The sequence below is a fragment of the Cyclospora cayetanensis genome, unplaced genomic scaffold (genome assembly GCF_002999335.1).
Source record: "Cyclospora cayetanensis isolate NF1_C8 unplaced genomic scaffold, CcayRef3 CcayRef3_contig_51, whole genome shotgun sequence".
In the NCBI taxonomy this organism is placed as follows: domain Eukaryota; phylum Apicomplexa; class Conoidasida; order Eucoccidiorida; family Eimeriidae; genus Cyclospora; species Cyclospora cayetanensis.
Genome location: NW_020312492.1, coordinates 45,881 through 62,640, shown reverse-complemented (window position 1 = coordinate 62,640; position 16,760 = coordinate 45,881). Strand labels below are relative to the sequence as shown.

Sequence of the window (16,760 nt, the reverse complement as noted above, 5' to 3'; positions counted from 1 at the left end):
CTTTTCCGTAATCCTTCAAGAGGTATACTTTATTTAGAAAAGAATTCTCTTTGAACATCTAAACACAGGATGCGTGTATAATCTTCCTGCGCTTTTCGCCGAGATCGATGCCGCCAGCCTAGTAGGCATCGAACGGCGTGTGTTGAGCTTCTACGCTGGGCCTGCGGTTTCCTCTGCCCTCCATGCGTCTAGTTGTTTTAATGTACAGTATTTCTTCACCTCTAAAGGAAGGGGGGCCTAGACCTCAGGCGACGCCACCTGGTCCACCTTTTGCTATCAACAGCCGTGGCATAAGCGCTGCCCCCTAACGCAGCATGAGCACGAACACAGCAATAAGTCCGGTCCATATGGGTCGACTGCGACTCTGTGGCCAAGCCTGTCGCTTTTCTCCATTCTCTGAGGATCTGCTGGCCGTCGCTTCCTCTCAGCTGTTTGGCATGGCAGGCCCCGGATCTCTGGAAATATTTTCCTTGGACCCGGCTATTCATATCACATCTCGAGCGCCAACAGCTGACACCGTGACTCTTCCTTTGGGTTCGCACGCTGACGTACAGGCCCGACCCGGAGAGGTAGTACAGCCAAAAAGAGTTGCAGTTTTGCACCACCAGGAGTCAGTCAACGATGTGGCGTGGTCGGAGCGATGCGCACAGACTTTGGTAGGTGGGGGTGGTGGTGGACGCATTACTATTTGGCGTTTGTCTGACCAGAAAGCCGCTTTTTCTGGGATTCAGAATACAGGCAATGAATTTGGGGGTTTCTCCGTTGGGGAGCTCAAGGGCCATACGCGGGATGTTACTAGCCTAAGTTGGAGTTGTGTAGAAAAACGTATATTGGCGTCTACCGCCATAGATGGCCACTTGAGAGTATGGGATATGCAGAAGTGCTCGTTGCTTCGGGTTCTTCAGCATAGCCATGCGCCAGCAACATGTTCTTGCGTCACTTCACCAGTTGATGCTGGACTCATCGCGTCAGTGGGGGCAAATGGCCGTCTATCCGTTCACGATCTACGGAACCCTTCTCCGGGCACGACCCGAAATATGGCCGCGTGGAGTGTCGTGGCTCACCCTTGTGAAGTGCTGTCTGTGGACTGGGTAAAGCACCGCCCGTGGCAGCTCTTAACAGGCGCAGCCGACGGCACTATAGCCCTGTGGGATTTGCGTAAGAGCTCTAGCGTCCCGAGGGGTGATTTTTCAGACGCTAATGTTGCAACCGGCTGTCGTCTATCGAGCACGCAAGCGCACCAGCTAGCCGTGAGGCGGGTGGTGTCTCACCCCTTCAACGCACAGCGATTTGCATCCTGTTCCTATGACATGCAAGTTAAGATCTGGGACTGTGATGAGGGCACAAGCCTTTCCATGGTTACTAGGTCTGAAGGTCAACCAGAGTGTCCAAGTGGAGTGCCCTCCCCGTTTGTTGGGGGCAGTGGCTGGGTGCGTCTATGTGCGTGCTACGACCATCACCGCGAGTTCATCTTGGGGTTGGACTGGTCGACTTTTAAGTGTGGCGTCATTGCATCCACTAGCTGGGACCGCAGTTTATGCGTTTGGAACGCAGATACAGGCCCGGCGCCACCCCAGGTCCCCAAGAGACCGCTTTTCTTGAGCATGAAAGTTTCTAAATAGGTTGTAACGCAAAGAATAGGAACGAATGCGCTATAAACGGTGCAATACAATATCCCTTACATTACGGGCCCATCAATCAGCCTGAAGGTTGCGGACAACGAGCACACTCTGCTTGCCTAGTTCTGGCCTTCTCAGTGTCTGGTTCCACAGAACTGCTTAATATTAACAGCTGCATAAGCGTAGCCTCGAAACAAAGACACGAATTAGCTAGTCTGCACTTGATGTGCCTCGCCACTAGTTCTGAGGCAAGGGGACGTCAATGGCTGACTGGAATTTTCGCCCGGTAAAATGGAAAGATGTTGTGGCCAGCGAAGGCTACAGGATTTTCCCCAGCGAAGTAAAAATTTTGGGACACTAGTTGCTCAGTGCTTACCTCCTCGAGGATATGTTACAGAGTGAGCACTCCAAGCATAAGAAATGTATGTCCGCTAGTAGATGTGGCATGGACAATCAGCGTATTTATTTGTTTAGCGTTGCCCATGACAGTCCTTGCGGCGTTGTTGCACTGCATTGCTTCCAGTGGCATGTTTCATCTAATCGAGGTGTACATTTAACTTCTTTTTCGCATTATTGAAAACTGTCAACGGTGGTGCAATATGTCACTGCGTGTTTCCTATATTACCCAAGTAAACACAGAAGAGGATATATGAAAACCAAGTCAACCTTGAACTGAACTAGGAGCAAGCGCAGGCCCGCCTTAGTAGAACCAATGCGAGCCGTTTTCTGCTAGTTCACTGGTTGCTATGACTGTGCTTTCGTCTTCTACATTCAACTAATTCAGTGCTGCCAAAATGCATATTTATAAAGATGTATGTATATAATTGTTTGAATCTGCTCGCTGGCCTTGCGACTCGTAATGCATCCTCAGGTGGCAAGACAGTGCGGAAAGCCCGATGTCCTATATGGCACAAACGTGTAGCATGGTGCACTTTTAATTGTCCTACTGTTGCTTGCAAGCCGGCGACCTCAAGGCAGACCAATGGCTCTACTCATCTGATAGACAAAGTTCGTTGCTGAGCAAGTTTTAAACGGCAACAGATGGAGTCAGGCAATAACAATGATGTTGCAAGCCTCCGCTCACTGCTGTTTGCGAGATGCAGCGTTCATACTGCCCAAGATCACTGCCTGTGAACATGCATATCTGTCCCTCTGGATTGCTTGGGCTGTCCGCTTTTCCTCGTTATGAGTTGCGCAAGGCGGCTTCCAAGGCGCTTGCAAGTTTTACCTAAATGAGTACTGCGCCATCGCCAGTGCAAGAACAAAGGTTTGATTCTCAGAATATCTCCAGACCGTTGCTTTACGCGTTCTGGCTTCCGCGATTTTGTTATTACGGGGGAAAGCAGCAGCAGGACTGTTTACTTGATGACCCCGACGTACTACGCACGCATGGTCGTAGTGTTCTAGGGGTAGCAGCATTACAATGATTTTAGGTTGCCTCGCTGCTCACACAGTCTTTGCCAGCTTTTAATAGACTTAATGAGTCATGTTGAAAAAACAATAGCTGGTATCGAACTATTTTTTGCATTCCTGCTTATTTGTTTCCTTCCTTTGGACGGGCACCCCCGCATCGGCTTGAGGCACAGAGCGGAAGTGAAGCCATGATCAAGGCTTCATGCAGGAGTGGTAATGCTTTATTTAGCCCTCTCCATGCTTAAATTATATCTGCTTTACAGGTTCGAAGAAGCTCCACCAGCGAAAGCTGAAGGTGTTGGACGGTGCTGGATGACGTGTGGTCTGAAGGTGGTCCGTCGTGGACATGGAAATCGATGGCCCTGCATTGCTGAGCTAGCTGTCTCAATATATACAGCAGATAATATTAAATGAAGGCTTCACAGGCAATTATTATAAGTCATTCAAGATTTATGGACGAGAACTCGCCAGAAAAGAGAAGATAGCCTCGTAGCATCAGACCGCTAAGGGCTAGCTCACCATCGCTGCCCATCCAGGTCACCAGCGGCCTGGCGTGTGCTGTGAAGGCATAAAAATCTGGTTTAGATCCTAGACATTCTTCGTTAGTTTTGTTTTTTGACATTGGTCCTGTGTTTTGTGTCAAGTCTGTTCTTTTGATCTCTCTCCTCTCGAGCACAATGGCACCGATGATCAGGGCGGTAGCAGTTTGCTTTGTGGCACTCTGCGGATTACGAGCAACAGGAACTTCTGGCGCGGCGGCAACAACTGAAGCAGCAGGCGATGGTACGATTTTCGTTTTTCACTTGCACTATTTAAAAGCATGCTTTTGGCCTTTCAAGGGCTTGTTCAAGATCTTCAAACCTCACCCGCCAGTGCAGTATGGCCTTTTTTGATCTGCCTGTGGGCGAGCTCTACTGTGTTTACACTATTCTTTGCTTTGCTGCTGCAGCTCTTTACCTGCTCCTTAATCTTGCACGTAATGGGAAGCTTCCAGTAAGGATTGAGACCTTAAAGAAGAGTGAAAGCCTGGTCTCAACCGTTACCAGCGCTTTGCCTTCACTCGTTGGGGACGACCAGTGTGCAAACGCTGGGAGCATCACTGTCCAAACCGTAAGCTGTTCAGCGAATATCGCAGAACTTTTGCGATGCCACGCGCTAAATTTTTGAGTTCTTCAAAATTTGGAGCAACTAGAATTCACCCCTCCCACCCGTGTAAAAGTTAGATAAGGTAGGATCACATGCCCGTCAGATACTCAGAAAGTCAAAGAAGGTAGAATCGTATGCGCTGACGTCTTCAGGCGGAGGGGTTCTTTGTCAGTTACACCGGTCAGAGCCCTAACTACGCCGATCTGATCCAGACCGCACTGACCGCTGGCCTTCAGAAGTTGGCGTGAGTCTGAAGCATGCCTGTGGGCTCAAAGAATTATAGCTGGCTCGCGATTGAGTGTAATGTATATGAATGTCTCGCTGATGTGATTTTTCTGCAGCGCATATCCATCGGACAAATGGGGTAGCGGGAGTTGGTCCACCGACAAGGAGGTTGGGCTTCTAGGATACCTTTTGTGGCATGACAGCACTGAAGTTGGATGTGTTGCATCAAAGTGCGCCGCTGGAACAAACGTCACGCTGTGCCGTTTCAAGCCAACTGCGGCTTCGGGGCAATTCCCATTCAGGTTCGTTTTTCTGGGGGGGATTGGTCAGTTCATTTTGTTTTAGCGTCTCCTGTTTAGCCATGCATGCCAGGAATGTGGATGTTCACTTGTAAGGTTTTTTCAATGCAGACTGTCTTGATGGATGCACTGAATGTTTTCGCAGCGAGGAGTACTATAATGGTCTCAAAGCACGCACCACCTCTCTGGCGGACCTGACCGCAGATGACCTGGACACCAGCAGCGGAGTGACTGTGCCTTCTGTTCTTTTTGGTGGTCTTGTTGCCATGCTAGCTTTGGCATCCGTTTGAGTGCTCTCAAGCAGCACTGGAAACAGGATGAATTGCCACGTTCTCGTGCTGCACAGCCCCTGGGGATATTGGGTGCGTGTTGGTACCTGCGCTTACAGAGACTCGTTGTTCACAGGGACCTTTGCTGTGGAAAACTTTGACTTCTCGACAGACTGAGCACGCTTAGCTTAATGCACGACATGTGCAGCAGGGGAACTGATATCCCGCCATATTGCGTCGCATGAACTGGAGTGTCGAATTCTCTAGAAAATGGACTAAATCGGCATTCTGAAACCGTTTGTTCCAGCATATTTGATCAAGAATGAACGCAGCCGATTTAATTATATGACCGCATTCGTTGTTTGAAATGTAGGGGCAGTCTAGTACGAGGTACATATGATGGTATCTGTTGCTCTGCTGTGCAATGGATCAGTTCACTTGCTCGTTTAAAATATCGGAGTAGGCCGCAGTTGCTCGTCATTGGCTTTAGGGATTGGCCCCATAGACACATTGTGTCGCGGTGAAACGGGTGTTACTCCTCCAGTGCCTCGTCATGGCTTATGGAATTTAGGATCACCGGGGTCCCTTAATGAAGCTTATGCAGTAGTTTTCTTCTGCCTGAATGGCCGCTATTAGCGCTGTCCAAGTTACTTGAAACTTGGGTGCACTTCACTTCAAAGAGCTGTCACACTCTCATCCCCTGGAGTGCCCTCTGAGCGAAGATAGTTGCATTGCTGTTCGCGTTTTTGTCAACACCCCCCAAATGATTTAATGACGGCAAGCACAACCCAAACTTCAACGCTGAATCCCACGGGATACGTAATTTTTGTAAGTACTTGGGGTCGGTCGAGTTTCTAATGCAAGTTTCATTGCTGGAATCGATGAATTACTACGCATCTGTAGCGCAGGTAGTATCTACAGGCTTTCTGCTCTCCTCCCATCAGTCCCCACGCAGTGAATGGCCGTGTTTTCAACATGTTCTTCCTGTCACTCACAAATTTCGTCTGCCAACAAAGCTTGATACGCGTGAGCGGCCTTACTGGGCTTGCCAGACGTATCGGCCTACTGACTTCAAAAACACGGCTGTGGCGTGAGCACATGTTGTCTTTTGTTAACAATTGAGCTCTCCTTTGGTAGTCCTTGATCGCCTTCAATAAGAATAAACATAAAGCGCTGGGCCGTCCAGGCGTGCAAGTAGGAGGCACACTTCATGCTGGCTACTACACGGTGATCGTAAATGCTCAAATGGTACAACTTCACATTGAACCATGAGCTAGCAAGCTTCGAAAGTTGAGCGAATATCCTTGACAGTTTGCAGCATTTGTTCCTCTTTTCCATGAGCAGTCATCGTACTCAAAGTCGAAATATATGTCTTGAGAATCGGATATATCTGTTGGTGCCACGCGCCTCCTAAGCAGAACTGTACATGCCACTGTATGCAATTCTTAGGGGCACTACACGATTCTAGAGACGTATCATGCACTAATGTGATCCGAAGTAGCTAGCTGTTCATCGTCACTATTCTTCTGTGATACCCGATTGCCATCTGTTTCCATAACCTGTACTCGACTCTATGTTTCTCAGCTGCACCAACATAGCACGCCGTACCCTAATGTCGGCGGAGTTGAAGGGCAGCAATATGACCTAATGCTGTGATATTTTGTCATGTGCATGCAGTAAAGCGGATCATCTGCTCACGCCAAAATGTATTTGCAGTGCCCTACACTTGCTAGCACTTTGCATATCATTAGAACACAGATTATAGAGCATGCGCAGCTGTGTACCTCTGATGCTTGACCATAGGGGCGGGCTGTCACCCCAACCGCAGTGGATTCGTTGCCACTTTCTCGAGTACCAGCATACACTCACAACGTTACTTTTACAACTAGATTCAAGCTCAACAGGGCGAATCTGACGCCTATGCTGACCAATTCAAAGAAATACTCTACGTGCTCTATTGACACTTTTCTGGAACTCCAATGAACTTGCGTCAGCCAGAAAGTAAACTGAAGCTCCGTAGCGCTCAAATTAATGAGGCATTTAGCATACGTATATATACGCATATATAGTCTCCAGCTACTTGCTTGAGTGCTAAGCACTCTTGGCGAGCAGTAGTTTAGGAGTCTCCGCTTGTTGAATCTACTGATTAGACCCTAAAGAGCAGGAAAGGGCTACACAAAGCCTACTGATAACTCATGATGTTTGCTGACACACACTGCAATTGTTTGTGCTCAAGCACAACAAAGAAGTCTTTAGCCCCCAAACTCCAAAAACGTGATTTGGTTTGGTGCACCGGGCATTAAGTGGCTCATGTAAGCTGAAGCACTATCTACAACACATATTTATTCAAGAACCAGCAAAAAACTGTAATTCGCTTGCCCGTCAGTGTACCATATTGACTGCAGAGTGGCGTTAGTTTAGACGAGAGGAAATACCGTTGCGTGCATGTGCACTATATTTTATGTGCAGTTTTCTGTGAACGTTTGGGGTGCGGATAGGCTAGAGCAACTTGCATCGTAGCCGTTCTTTACCCCTCATGGCGGGAGCTTCGAGCGACGCGGGCAAGGGAATGGGGGCACCATTTAGGGAGAACGCGTGTTAATTTGGGGTTGAGACTTGTATTGGGCTCGAAGCAAAGAGTCTCTCTAAGGCGATGCTACACGGAGATTGACAACACCTTTGTTCTAGTTCGTGCTCACCATTGCAACGTAGATTTCTATACTCCCAAAACATGCATACGCGTGCAAAATTTGCGCGTACACATGCGTACAGATATATAAATATACGTAGCGCTAGTCAAAAACAGAGAATTGTGTATGTACCGACCTGCATAGGCACTAGAAGCGCAAAGGTATCTTTCAATCTGCACTACCAGTGGAATTCACAAGGACCGTGGATGCATCTTCCATCTGACCGACTCTTCTTGTAAAGGACTTGTTGCATCAAATAGAGGCAGCGTCAATTCATGTATGTTGCCTGATCCTCCTTTTTACCGTTGGGTATTCAAAATTGCAGTATATCACATCGCCCTGAACCCCTTTTGTTTTCTTGGTGTTGATCAACAACAGGAAAGAATCTCTCGCTGTCAAATCTTTGGGCGAATGAACTGTACTTGCAGAGCCTTTTTGGAGTGAAAAATGAAATCATGTTGACTTTCAGCACTGATTGTGGTGGCATGGTATTAATATCCGCAGATCGATGCTGTAGCACTATCTGCTAGCAAGTTTGCGCTCTGCGGATTTCAGTAATTTGGATAGTGGAACCGATACACAAGCGCGCATTCAAGTCTGAATAACCTAAAGCTCAAATGTTGGAATACATAATATATTTCACTTAAAAATTTGTAGCATGTCTGCTAGTTCTCCTGCAGGATTGCTCCACAGAGAGACTTGCTTTACGCTCCATCGAAGGTCTGAGTAGGGAGGCACTCAAGATTTGATGCAAACATTAAGAAGTTACAGGTGTCCTTCAAAAGAACTTGCTCTTCTCCCAGAATGACTCCCATGGGGGGAAAAGAATAGCTAGGGTGTGCAACGGTATACTCTCTTAGTTGTACTTCAGCAACCTACAACGCAAATGCAAACAGCAGCACATCATGTTCTATTTGAGCTCAGGCGACTCCGCAATACATCATATTGAAAGGCTCCCCGTTGAGTCAAAGCTTCAGTAATTCTTAGCTACCGTAACAAGTGTAAAATGTTACTATGTCTTGAAGTGTAGCAACGCCCACTATACCTTTCCCCCTGATCGCCCCGCGGATTGCAGATATACGCCCTAGTGTTCTGTACCTCTCCATGAAAACCAACTGCATGCAGCACAGCAGAAGAGTTCCCGTCCCACCGCCGCTTCCGAGCAGGGCAGCACCTTGAAAGACGGTGCAAGTGAGAAAAACAAAGTGTGCAGCAATGGGTTTCAGGTAATCGACGGGAAGAAAGGCCCACACACAAGCCAACTAAAAGGGCTACGCAACAAATGAGGAGGGGCACAACAGCGCGGTGACACATTGTCGTTGGGGCTGAAATATGTGAGCCTCCTACTACGAGAAATAGAAAAGTAAAACGTGTGAAAAAAATCGAAACACAAGAGTTCAGCAGCGCCTCCTCGCCTCATAGAGGAATACTTGCATACCAATACAGCCGGCTCCTGCAGCGCAGTAATAAGGAAGAATGTACAGACAACATACCTGGAAGTGCCTGCGCAAGGAATCTGAGACTCGTAAACATCTTGGCAGCAGTAACTGGGAAAGTTTCGAGCGAAAGCCATAGACAAAGGTAACTAATTCAAGCAGAGTATGCTCTGTGAAGGAAAACGACAAAGAAACCCAGGAATATCGTCCATGGCAGCTACTCTTGTGAGCCAGACAGACCCCCAGAGTGGTTGCACTCCCTCCCCCCCAGCATGCACACAAACACACACACACACACACACACACACACACACACACACACACACGCATACACGTGTTCCTATGTCAAATCACTGCAGTTGGTGTTCCCCCCTCTTCTGATAGAAATTTTCGTTTAGTGTGCCCCCCCTGCACACTAAACCCCCCAATCCAGCACCTCTGCGGTTCCCTGTGGCTCCTCAACCTCCATGCAAGCACCATCCGCCTACTCAGCGGAGTCCGCGTTAAGCTGAGGGAGTTCTCACAGTGCTTTAGAAAGTCAGGAAAAATAATTTTGTAGCATATCTCACTTTTAGGGGTATCGCGCATTCGCAAAGTCTCTTATAATTGTCTATTTCTGCTGCTGCATGGCTGAAATCTTCATAAAGTTCGCCAGTAACGAACCATTTACAGAGCCACTAAAACAGAGTCCATTCTCAGAAAGGTTTTCTCTCACTGCTCTCCTAAGGTCCCCGCACAGTGACTCTGCCTCACCCTGGTGAGATTTAGAACTTATCTCTCTACCCATGGCTCAAATGTGCATTGCTAAGAACACCAGAAGCTACTTCTTCATATCGCTTTCTGGTGCAAAGCCTCCACAGCGCACAGCTGTGGCCGCATGTGTGGCTTGTATGAAGCCTCCCATGGCCTGCTTGGGATTACGTAATGGCGCACGGGTGTAACATGAAAACCACGGTTCACTCTTCTAGAACCCAGTTCAGACTTGAACCTCGCACTTTATCGCCAGCGTCTTGCTAATCTTTGCACTTTGCCGCCGTTCAGCAAACATAAAATTGAGGGACTACGCTACCAAGTTTGTAGATAGATTGCACTGCTGAGTGGTCTCCTCGGAAAACGAGTTTCCTTCACATCCGGTGCACGGTACCACTAGATATTCTTGGCCACTATTGTGAGATTTCATCAGCCCGCAGTTGATTCGTAGGTGGTGCTTAAATTCTGCCCTTTTCATGCCGTGCAGATGGGGGAGGCTTGGCGTTCCCTGAAACACCTTACTCACCATATAGCTTGCCTCCGGTGGACCCAGTCTCGCTGTTCGAGCTTTATGGCACTTTGTATGCGCAAGCACTCCAGCATAATACGAGTAAATATTCGACAACAAGAGCAGTTGAACTGTTGGGAGACTGTCCGTTAATGCTTAGGAGAGCGGGTTCCTTCTGGCTTTTTTTCCCGTTTGCCTTTTGACTCTCGACTAGGGCCACTTGACATGGCCCCGGCATCCACAAGTCCTAATTTCACCATTGAAAATTCATTCCAGGAAAACACGCAAGAGCTGCCTTATTCGCTCATAAGATTTTAAGAAATCCATCATCTATTGGAAACTTTACCATGCGACTTTTAGCAGTTCACTCGCTGCCCACTGTAGACATACCTAACGCGAAATTTCGGGTCGACTTGTGATGAATTATTGGTCATGCAGCTGGTCCGCTACATCGCGGCTTTTGCGAGCCAAAGTATCATATTCCTGGGGATACTCATTTGTTGGTATATTCCCCTGCTTCAGCTTTCTCAAATATCCCAAGGCTTGCTGTTGAGTTGCTCTCAGCTAAACAGAGGAGACAGGGCATTCAAGAACGCGTGAACTGCAGTAAACTCTGCAGGAAACGACCTCCTGTGCATGCCTAGGGACACCAACGAGATCCTTCTTACTCCAACAAGAATGTTTACCAACGGGCAAAATATAAAGCGAGGTATATATCTCCAGATGTCTGAACACTGAAACCTCTTCAAGTTTTCCTTCACCCCCACAGCCGTCGTACTTTTCTGGTTCTCATAGGCTTACCGATGCATCTTCTATGAACATTACATTATATGACACATAGAGTCCTTCTACAGCTGTGTAGCAGCTGCGTTCTCACCAGCTTGTTTGTTGGCCTCTGTCGCCTCAACAAGACTTGTGCCACCGTCAACATGCATAGCCGAAGAGCCATTTCTTCAAATTGGTCCCCAAGGGATCCGAATTGCAGAATTAGCAAATGACTCTTTTGATCGAAACCAGAAAACTATTGCAGAGAAACCATATATCTTGCCGCATCTACCCCTATGGTAAAAGTGGACAACAGATGCATTGAACTACGCGGTGCTCCCAACTGTATTTCTTATTCTAAGGCCTTTGTATGGTCGTGCTTGAATCTAGGCTCAATACCCATTTGACACTTATTGCACAATTAAAAGGACTCCCACCTTCCGCTGACCGCCCTGTTGGTAAAAAAGGGACAGCTAGGATACGCGTAGTTGCCCTCTCTAAAGCACTCTAAGCAAGCACAGCTAGGTGCATGCAGCGTGTACCACATCTGTATACAGCATCGCGTCTTGCTGTATCGCGCCCGTAGTGCTCTGCAATAAATGAACTGTACCTACAGATGGACCGATTTGTCGATCTTTTCGTTTTCCTTTGTAGTAGATTACGTGTACCAGAAAGTGTTGAAGTGTGGCATAGCTCTTTGCAGCCATAGAGTGCGCAGTGCACCGTGTGCGAGAAGGTTGCAGGAAGCTCCCTGTGGAACTGATCTCAGTGCCTCGCAGCTGCACAGTACCTCGCAGCTGCACAGCGCCTCACAGCTACACAGTGCCTCACAGCTACACAGTGCCTCGCAGCTGCACAGTGCCTCACAGCTACACAGTGCCTCGCAGCTGCACAGTGCCTCGCAGCTGCACAGTGCCCCTTTTCCGTTCTGATTAGCCTCAAAGAAGGCCTGCGAGCTACCCATCGGCGGGGTGAGCCCCCAAAGCCGGTGCGCCATGCTGAGTTGGATGCACTCAGGCAGGAGGAAGTGCGTTTATTGGTTTATTTAAGCGGAGAGAAGTGCCTTCCAAGAACAGCAAAGCGCCCTAAGAAAGCCTTAGCTCAAGAAGGGCATTCACTCCCCCGCGTGTCTTGCTCTTCGCCCTCCAGCATTGCGATTTGGAGGGGCACCGAGTGAGTGCGGGCGCTGCAGTCCGGTGCGCCAAGGAACTCTCTGCGGTGAGGAGATGCCTGTCAGCTCGCCTACACTGCATTTCGGCTCAATGCCTTCGTTTTTGATGAACTACAGCTCTGGAAGGCAACGGAGCACTGTAGACGCTGCAAGGTTCCCGAGGATTCTCTCTCCCCCGCTGAGCACTGCATGTGCCGGGGCTGGTCGGAGTACCTCCTCTGCCAGCGCAGTCCGACCACGCGCTCCCTCCTGCAGGCGTAGACACTCTCTTGAGGAATTTTCTTGGCTTTTTTGCGTAGCTACAGCGACAGCTGCAGCAGCATCAGGGGGGCAGCACGAGTTCCGCTGTAGCGGAAGTGCCGCCGACCGCAGCCGACAGCCCGCCTCTGCCTTCCCCGCCTCGCAACAGAAGCAGCAACTGCCATCGCTCTCGCCGTATTACACGAGCTCTAAGGCTTCTCGAAGCCTTGGATGACGCTTAGCCTCCGAGCTCTTGCTGCTTGCCGCACTGGAGGGTGACGGCCTCTCGAACTGGGAAGCGCGCGCCGAGCTGTCTGTACACCTCGCGCGCCCGCAGCTGCACAGTTCTGCCTGATCCGCAACACAAGGCAGCTGCAGTCACCTCTAACTGGCGCTGTCGCCTCCTCATGCATGACTTTAGCAAACCATTGCAGACACTGCATTGGTGGCAGCCGCAGTAGCAGCTGCAGCTCGGCAGGTGCAAGATCCCCCGCTCAGTCGGTATGCATGATCCCATAGGCCAGCCACAGGGCTTGCTCCCCCACCAGGTACTGCAACAGCAGCAACAGCAGCAGCAGCAGCCTCGGCTTCTCCCGCACGGACTCGTGCAGGAGGCTGCGTCTCCCTTTGGCCTACATGCTGCGCTTCAGCTGCTGCCGCACCAGCAAGTGCTGCAGCAGCAGGAGCTGCCTCAGATGCAGGAGCTGCCTCAGGAGCAGCAGCAGCAGCAGCAGCAGCAGCAGCTGCAACAACGTGATCAGAAGCACGCACATTTGCGACACCTGCAAGAGCAGCAGCTGCGGCTGCTTCAGGTGAGGCGCATGCAACGCCACGTGGAAGACCGCCAGCGGCAGCTACAGGAGGAGCTTCGGCACACTCAACACTCGCGCCAACGCGTGCAGCAGCAGCAGCAACAGCAGCAACAGCAGCAGCAGCAGCAGCAACAGGCTGCAGATACATCACAGCGTGCGCGATGTCTGGCAGCGGCTTCGACGGCTACGCCCTCTTCGCCTGGCTGGGGTACGATGATGTCTTCAGGGCAGCAGTGCCTTCTGCAGCAGAAGCAGCAGCAGCAGCTGCTGCAGTTTCATGAGCTCTCGCAACAGCAGCTACACATGCAACAGCTGAAACAGCAGAAGCTTCCTGCCCCCAACACTCACCAGCTTCCTCAGTCTCAGGAAGCCTTTGGCCGCCTCACGAGGTCTGTGCGGCAGTCAGCCACTGACATGCAACAACAACTGCAGCAGCAACACGAGCAGCTGCAGCAGCTGCAGCAGCACCAACAAGGACTACATCATCAGATATCGAACGCGCAAAAGCAGCAGCAACATCAACTACGGCTGCAGCAGCAACAGCTGCAGCAGCAGCAGGAGCAGCAGCAACAGCTGCAGCAGCAACAGCTGCAGCAGCAAATGCTGCTGCAACACCAAACCAACCAACGCGAGCAGCAGGGAGAGCAACAGCTAGCGCAGCGGGAGCTTCTGCAGCTGCATTCGGAAGAGCAACAAGCGCATTGCCTACCGGAAGCCAGACATACTTACTCTGATGGCAATGCGACAGCTGAACTTGCAGCTCGCATAGACACCGTAGCTGCAGCAGCAGGCCGTAACAATTGGCTGCCTCAGGAGCTTCCCAGGAAGCATCAAAGCCACCTGCGCACTGCTGCAGTGTCAGCAGAGCATAAAAAGCTGCTGCTGCAGCAGCAAGACCAACACGAGCAGCTGCAAAAGCAGCAGAAGCAAATACGGCAGCAGCAACAATGTCACGCGCGGCAGCAGGAGAGGTTGCTGCTGCAGCAGCAACAAGTGCAGCAGCAACAAGTGCAGCAGCAACAGGTGCAGCAGCAACAAGTGCAACAGCAACAAGTGCAACAACAGCAACAGCACGTGCAGCAGCAACAAGTGCAACAACAGCAACAGCACGTGCAGCAGCAACAAGTGCAACAACAGCAACACCAAGTGCAGCAACATCAACAACAGCAACAACACCATCAACAGCAGAGAGACGATAAGGAGACGCATTCCAATAATGCTCACCGCCTCCAACAACAGCCTCTCCAGATGCTTGCCCAGTCGCAAGCGCAGGAGCAGTCTTTGCAGTTGCTGCCAGAGCAGCAGCAGCAGCAGCAGCACGACGAAGAAGATCAAGAGTCTTTCCAAAAAGCACAGCAGTCGCAGCCGCTAGGAGGAGGGACGGTGCGTGCATCATCTTCTGTCAGAGTTGACAGAGATGAGATTCCTATACGCGCAACAGCGGCACAAGCCTTCTTCCAGCGGCTGCTACAAGAAGATGCTGTGCTTCGGAAGAAGCAGCAAGAGGGGCAGCAGCAACAGCAACAGCAGCAGCAGCAAGGCGATCAAGCAAGGCAGCAGCAGCAGCAGCGAGGTAGCCGGCAACACCAGTTGCAAAACGTCAAAGTCGCGGAGGCTGGACAGACACGGCGGGAGGTGTCTGTAAATCGCTCTGCCCCTGTGCCAGCGACAGCGGCAGCTTCAAGCTCTCTAAGCTGCTCCCGCCAGCAGCAGCAGCAGCAGCAGCAGCAGCAGCGCTCCTCTCAGCAGCAGCAGCAGCAGCAGCAGCAGCAGCAGCAGCCGCACAAGTCGTCTCTCGGCAAGGGCTCCTCTGCGCCTTGCGCTGTGAGTGCAGCCAGCAGTGGCAGCACCAGTTACTTGCCTGCTGATTTTTTGGAGGTGAGAAGGCGAGACGAATGTCGAGGCTAGTAGCTACAGAGGGGCAGCACGTCTGCTTTGCATGCGAGGCTCTCTCGCAGGCAGGCACGTTGGAGGCTGATGCTCCGTTGCTGCTGCATGATGCGTTTTTGCGCAGGATTTCGATGCTCCACCCAGTCTGCGGTTTGTGGCAGAAGTGCTGCTTCCCCAGCTGCAGCAGGAGAGCAGCAAAGCAGACTGGCGACAGCAGACGCAGGCTTTGCTGAACCTCCGCAGAGTTGCGAAGTTTCATGTGCAGCTCTTGACCCCTGGTGAGTTGCCAGTGTTTGTCTGCGCTTTCTTCTTCCCGTCTCTCGCTTCGCGTGCTTGCTGTCTACAGTTGGATTTAAAGCAGGGGGGTGGGGTGGGGTGGGGTGGGAAGAAGAAGAGGAAGGTGATTTGGGGGAAGAAGAAAGGAAGGTGATATGGGAGGGGTAGAAAGGCCTTTTTGACGCCAAAATACCACCCTCTCTGCGATCTTTTCGATTGTCACTGCCGTGAGTGTTCCCATGCCTAGACATGCGTTTTTCGTTCGGCATGTGCTCCGTTGATGCGACTCCCGTGCAAGAAAGAGATCCTGCTGCCGCTGTTTGCAGAAACTATGCGGCGTCTATGTAGCGCTGTACTGGCACTGCTGAATTCTCCTCGAAGCTCTCTGGCGAAAAATGCTGCAATCACCCTAAGTGACCTCTTCGCCTTCGGCAGAGGGAGGACGGTGAGACCAGTCCCCCCGCACCAATATACATATATATAAAGAGACATACATATATATATAAATATGTCTCTTTCTTTCTCTCGAGGCATTTGCAGCTCTGCTGCAATCTCAAAGCACCTGCTGTTCTTAGAGAGGCAACGTGCCCTTTGTGAGCAGTCGAGGTTTGTGTGTATGGCTGCCTATCTGGTTCTCTCGCTTGCCTTTTTCTGCAGGATGCTGCAGTTGCAGAAGTCATCGATGTTTGTCTGAAGAAGGTAAATGGGCAGCTGATACTCTTACTGCAATGCAACTCTTACTGCAGTGCAACTCTTGCTGCAATGCAACTCTTGCTGCAATGCAACTCTTGCTGCAATGCAACTCTTACTATAATGCAACTCTTGCTGCAATGCAACTCTTACTACCATGCAACTCTTACTACAATGCAACTCTTACTGCAATGCAACTCTTACTGCCATGCAACTCTTACTGCAATGCAAATCTTGCTGCAATGCAACTCTTGCTGCAATGCAACTCTTACTACCATGCAACTCTTACTACAATGCAACTCTTGCTGCAATGCTACTCTTACTACAATGCAACTCTTACTGCAATGCAACTCTTACTGCCATGCAACTCTTACTGCTGGTGTGTCTGTGGTAATCGACTTCGTTTGGCGTGCCCGCTTTTGAGGCAGCAGCTGCAGGTTGCTATTGTTGCCACGAGCGCTATCTGAATTATTGCCACTGCGTCTGGCTGTAGGGGGTTTCTTTCTGCTCCTTTTGAATGCTTCCCTGAATCTGTAGCTCCTGCTCTTTGCTTTCGCTTCA

At 50.3% G+C, this 16,760-nt stretch overlaps 3 protein-coding genes across 3 annotated transcripts; all 3 read left to right on the top strand.

Annotated features, from left to right (window-relative positions):
* The first annotated feature begins 338 nt into the window (after positions 1-338).
* LOC34622520 (peroxisomal targeting signal 2 receptor) lies at positions 339-1,909 on the top strand. Its single transcript, XM_022735679.2, has 2 exons — positions 339-1,610; positions 1,703-1,909. Exons 1-2 carry the CDS (start codon positions 348-350, stop codon positions 1,907-1,909), a joined length of 1,470 nt encoding a protein of 489 aa, XP_022587599.2. The 5' UTR covers positions 339-347.
* A 1,800-nt stretch (positions 1,910-3,709) lies between these two features.
* Positions 3,710-4,992, top strand: LOC34622519. Its single transcript, XM_026334850.1, has 4 exons — positions 3,710-3,815; positions 3,982-4,186; positions 4,520-4,705; positions 4,848-4,992. The coding sequence occupies exons 1-4, from the start codon at positions 3,710-3,712 to the stop codon at positions 4,990-4,992; spliced, it is 642 nt and encodes a 213-aa protein (XP_026190635.1).
* A 6,041-nt stretch (positions 4,993-11,033) lies between these two features.
* LOC113146699 (Holliday junction resolvase MOC1, chloroplastic-like) lies at positions 11,034-16,106 on the top strand. The gene is made up of 7 exons (XM_026334849.1): positions 11,034-11,059; positions 11,210-11,419; positions 11,511-11,604; positions 11,890-12,244; positions 13,851-14,041; positions 14,315-14,371; positions 16,050-16,106. The coding sequence occupies exons 1-7, from the start codon at positions 11,034-11,036 to the stop codon at positions 16,104-16,106; spliced, it is 990 nt and encodes a 329-aa protein (XP_026190634.1).
* Positions 16,107-16,760: the final 654 nt, after the last annotated feature.

Bases quoted from the DNA above. Each gene is read 5' to 3' on its own strand.
- LOC34622520 (XM_022735679.2), top strand. From the start codon at position 348: ATGGGTCGACTGCGACTCTGTGGCCAAGCCTGTCGCTTTTCTCCATTC. The intron at 1,611-1,702 runs GTTTCTAAATAG...CCCATCAATCAG, and splicing joins CGCTTTTCTTGAGCATGAAA to CCTGAAGGTTGCGGACAACG.
- LOC34622519 (XM_026334850.1), top strand. From the start codon at position 3,710: ATGGCACCGATGATCAGGGCGGTAGCAGTTTGCTTTGTGGCACTCTGC. The intron at 3,816-3,981 runs GTACGATTTTCG...TTGCTGCTGCAG, and splicing joins AACTGAAGCAGCAGGCGATG to CTCTTTACCTGCTCCTTAAT. The intron at 4,187-4,519 runs GCTAAATTTTTG...ATTTTTCTGCAG, and splicing joins GAACTTTTGCGATGCCACGC to CGCATATCCATCGGACAAAT.
- LOC113146699 (XM_026334849.1), top strand. From the start codon at position 11,034: ATGTTTACCAACGGGCAAAATATAAA. The intron at 11,060-11,209 runs GCGAGGTATATA...GTCCTTCTACAG, and splicing joins ACCAACGGGCAAAATATAAA to CTGTGTAGCAGCTGCGTTCT. The intron at 12,245-13,850 runs GCGTGTCTTGCT...AACGCGCAAAAG, and splicing joins AGAAGGGCATTCACTCCCCC to CAGCAGCAACATCAACTACG.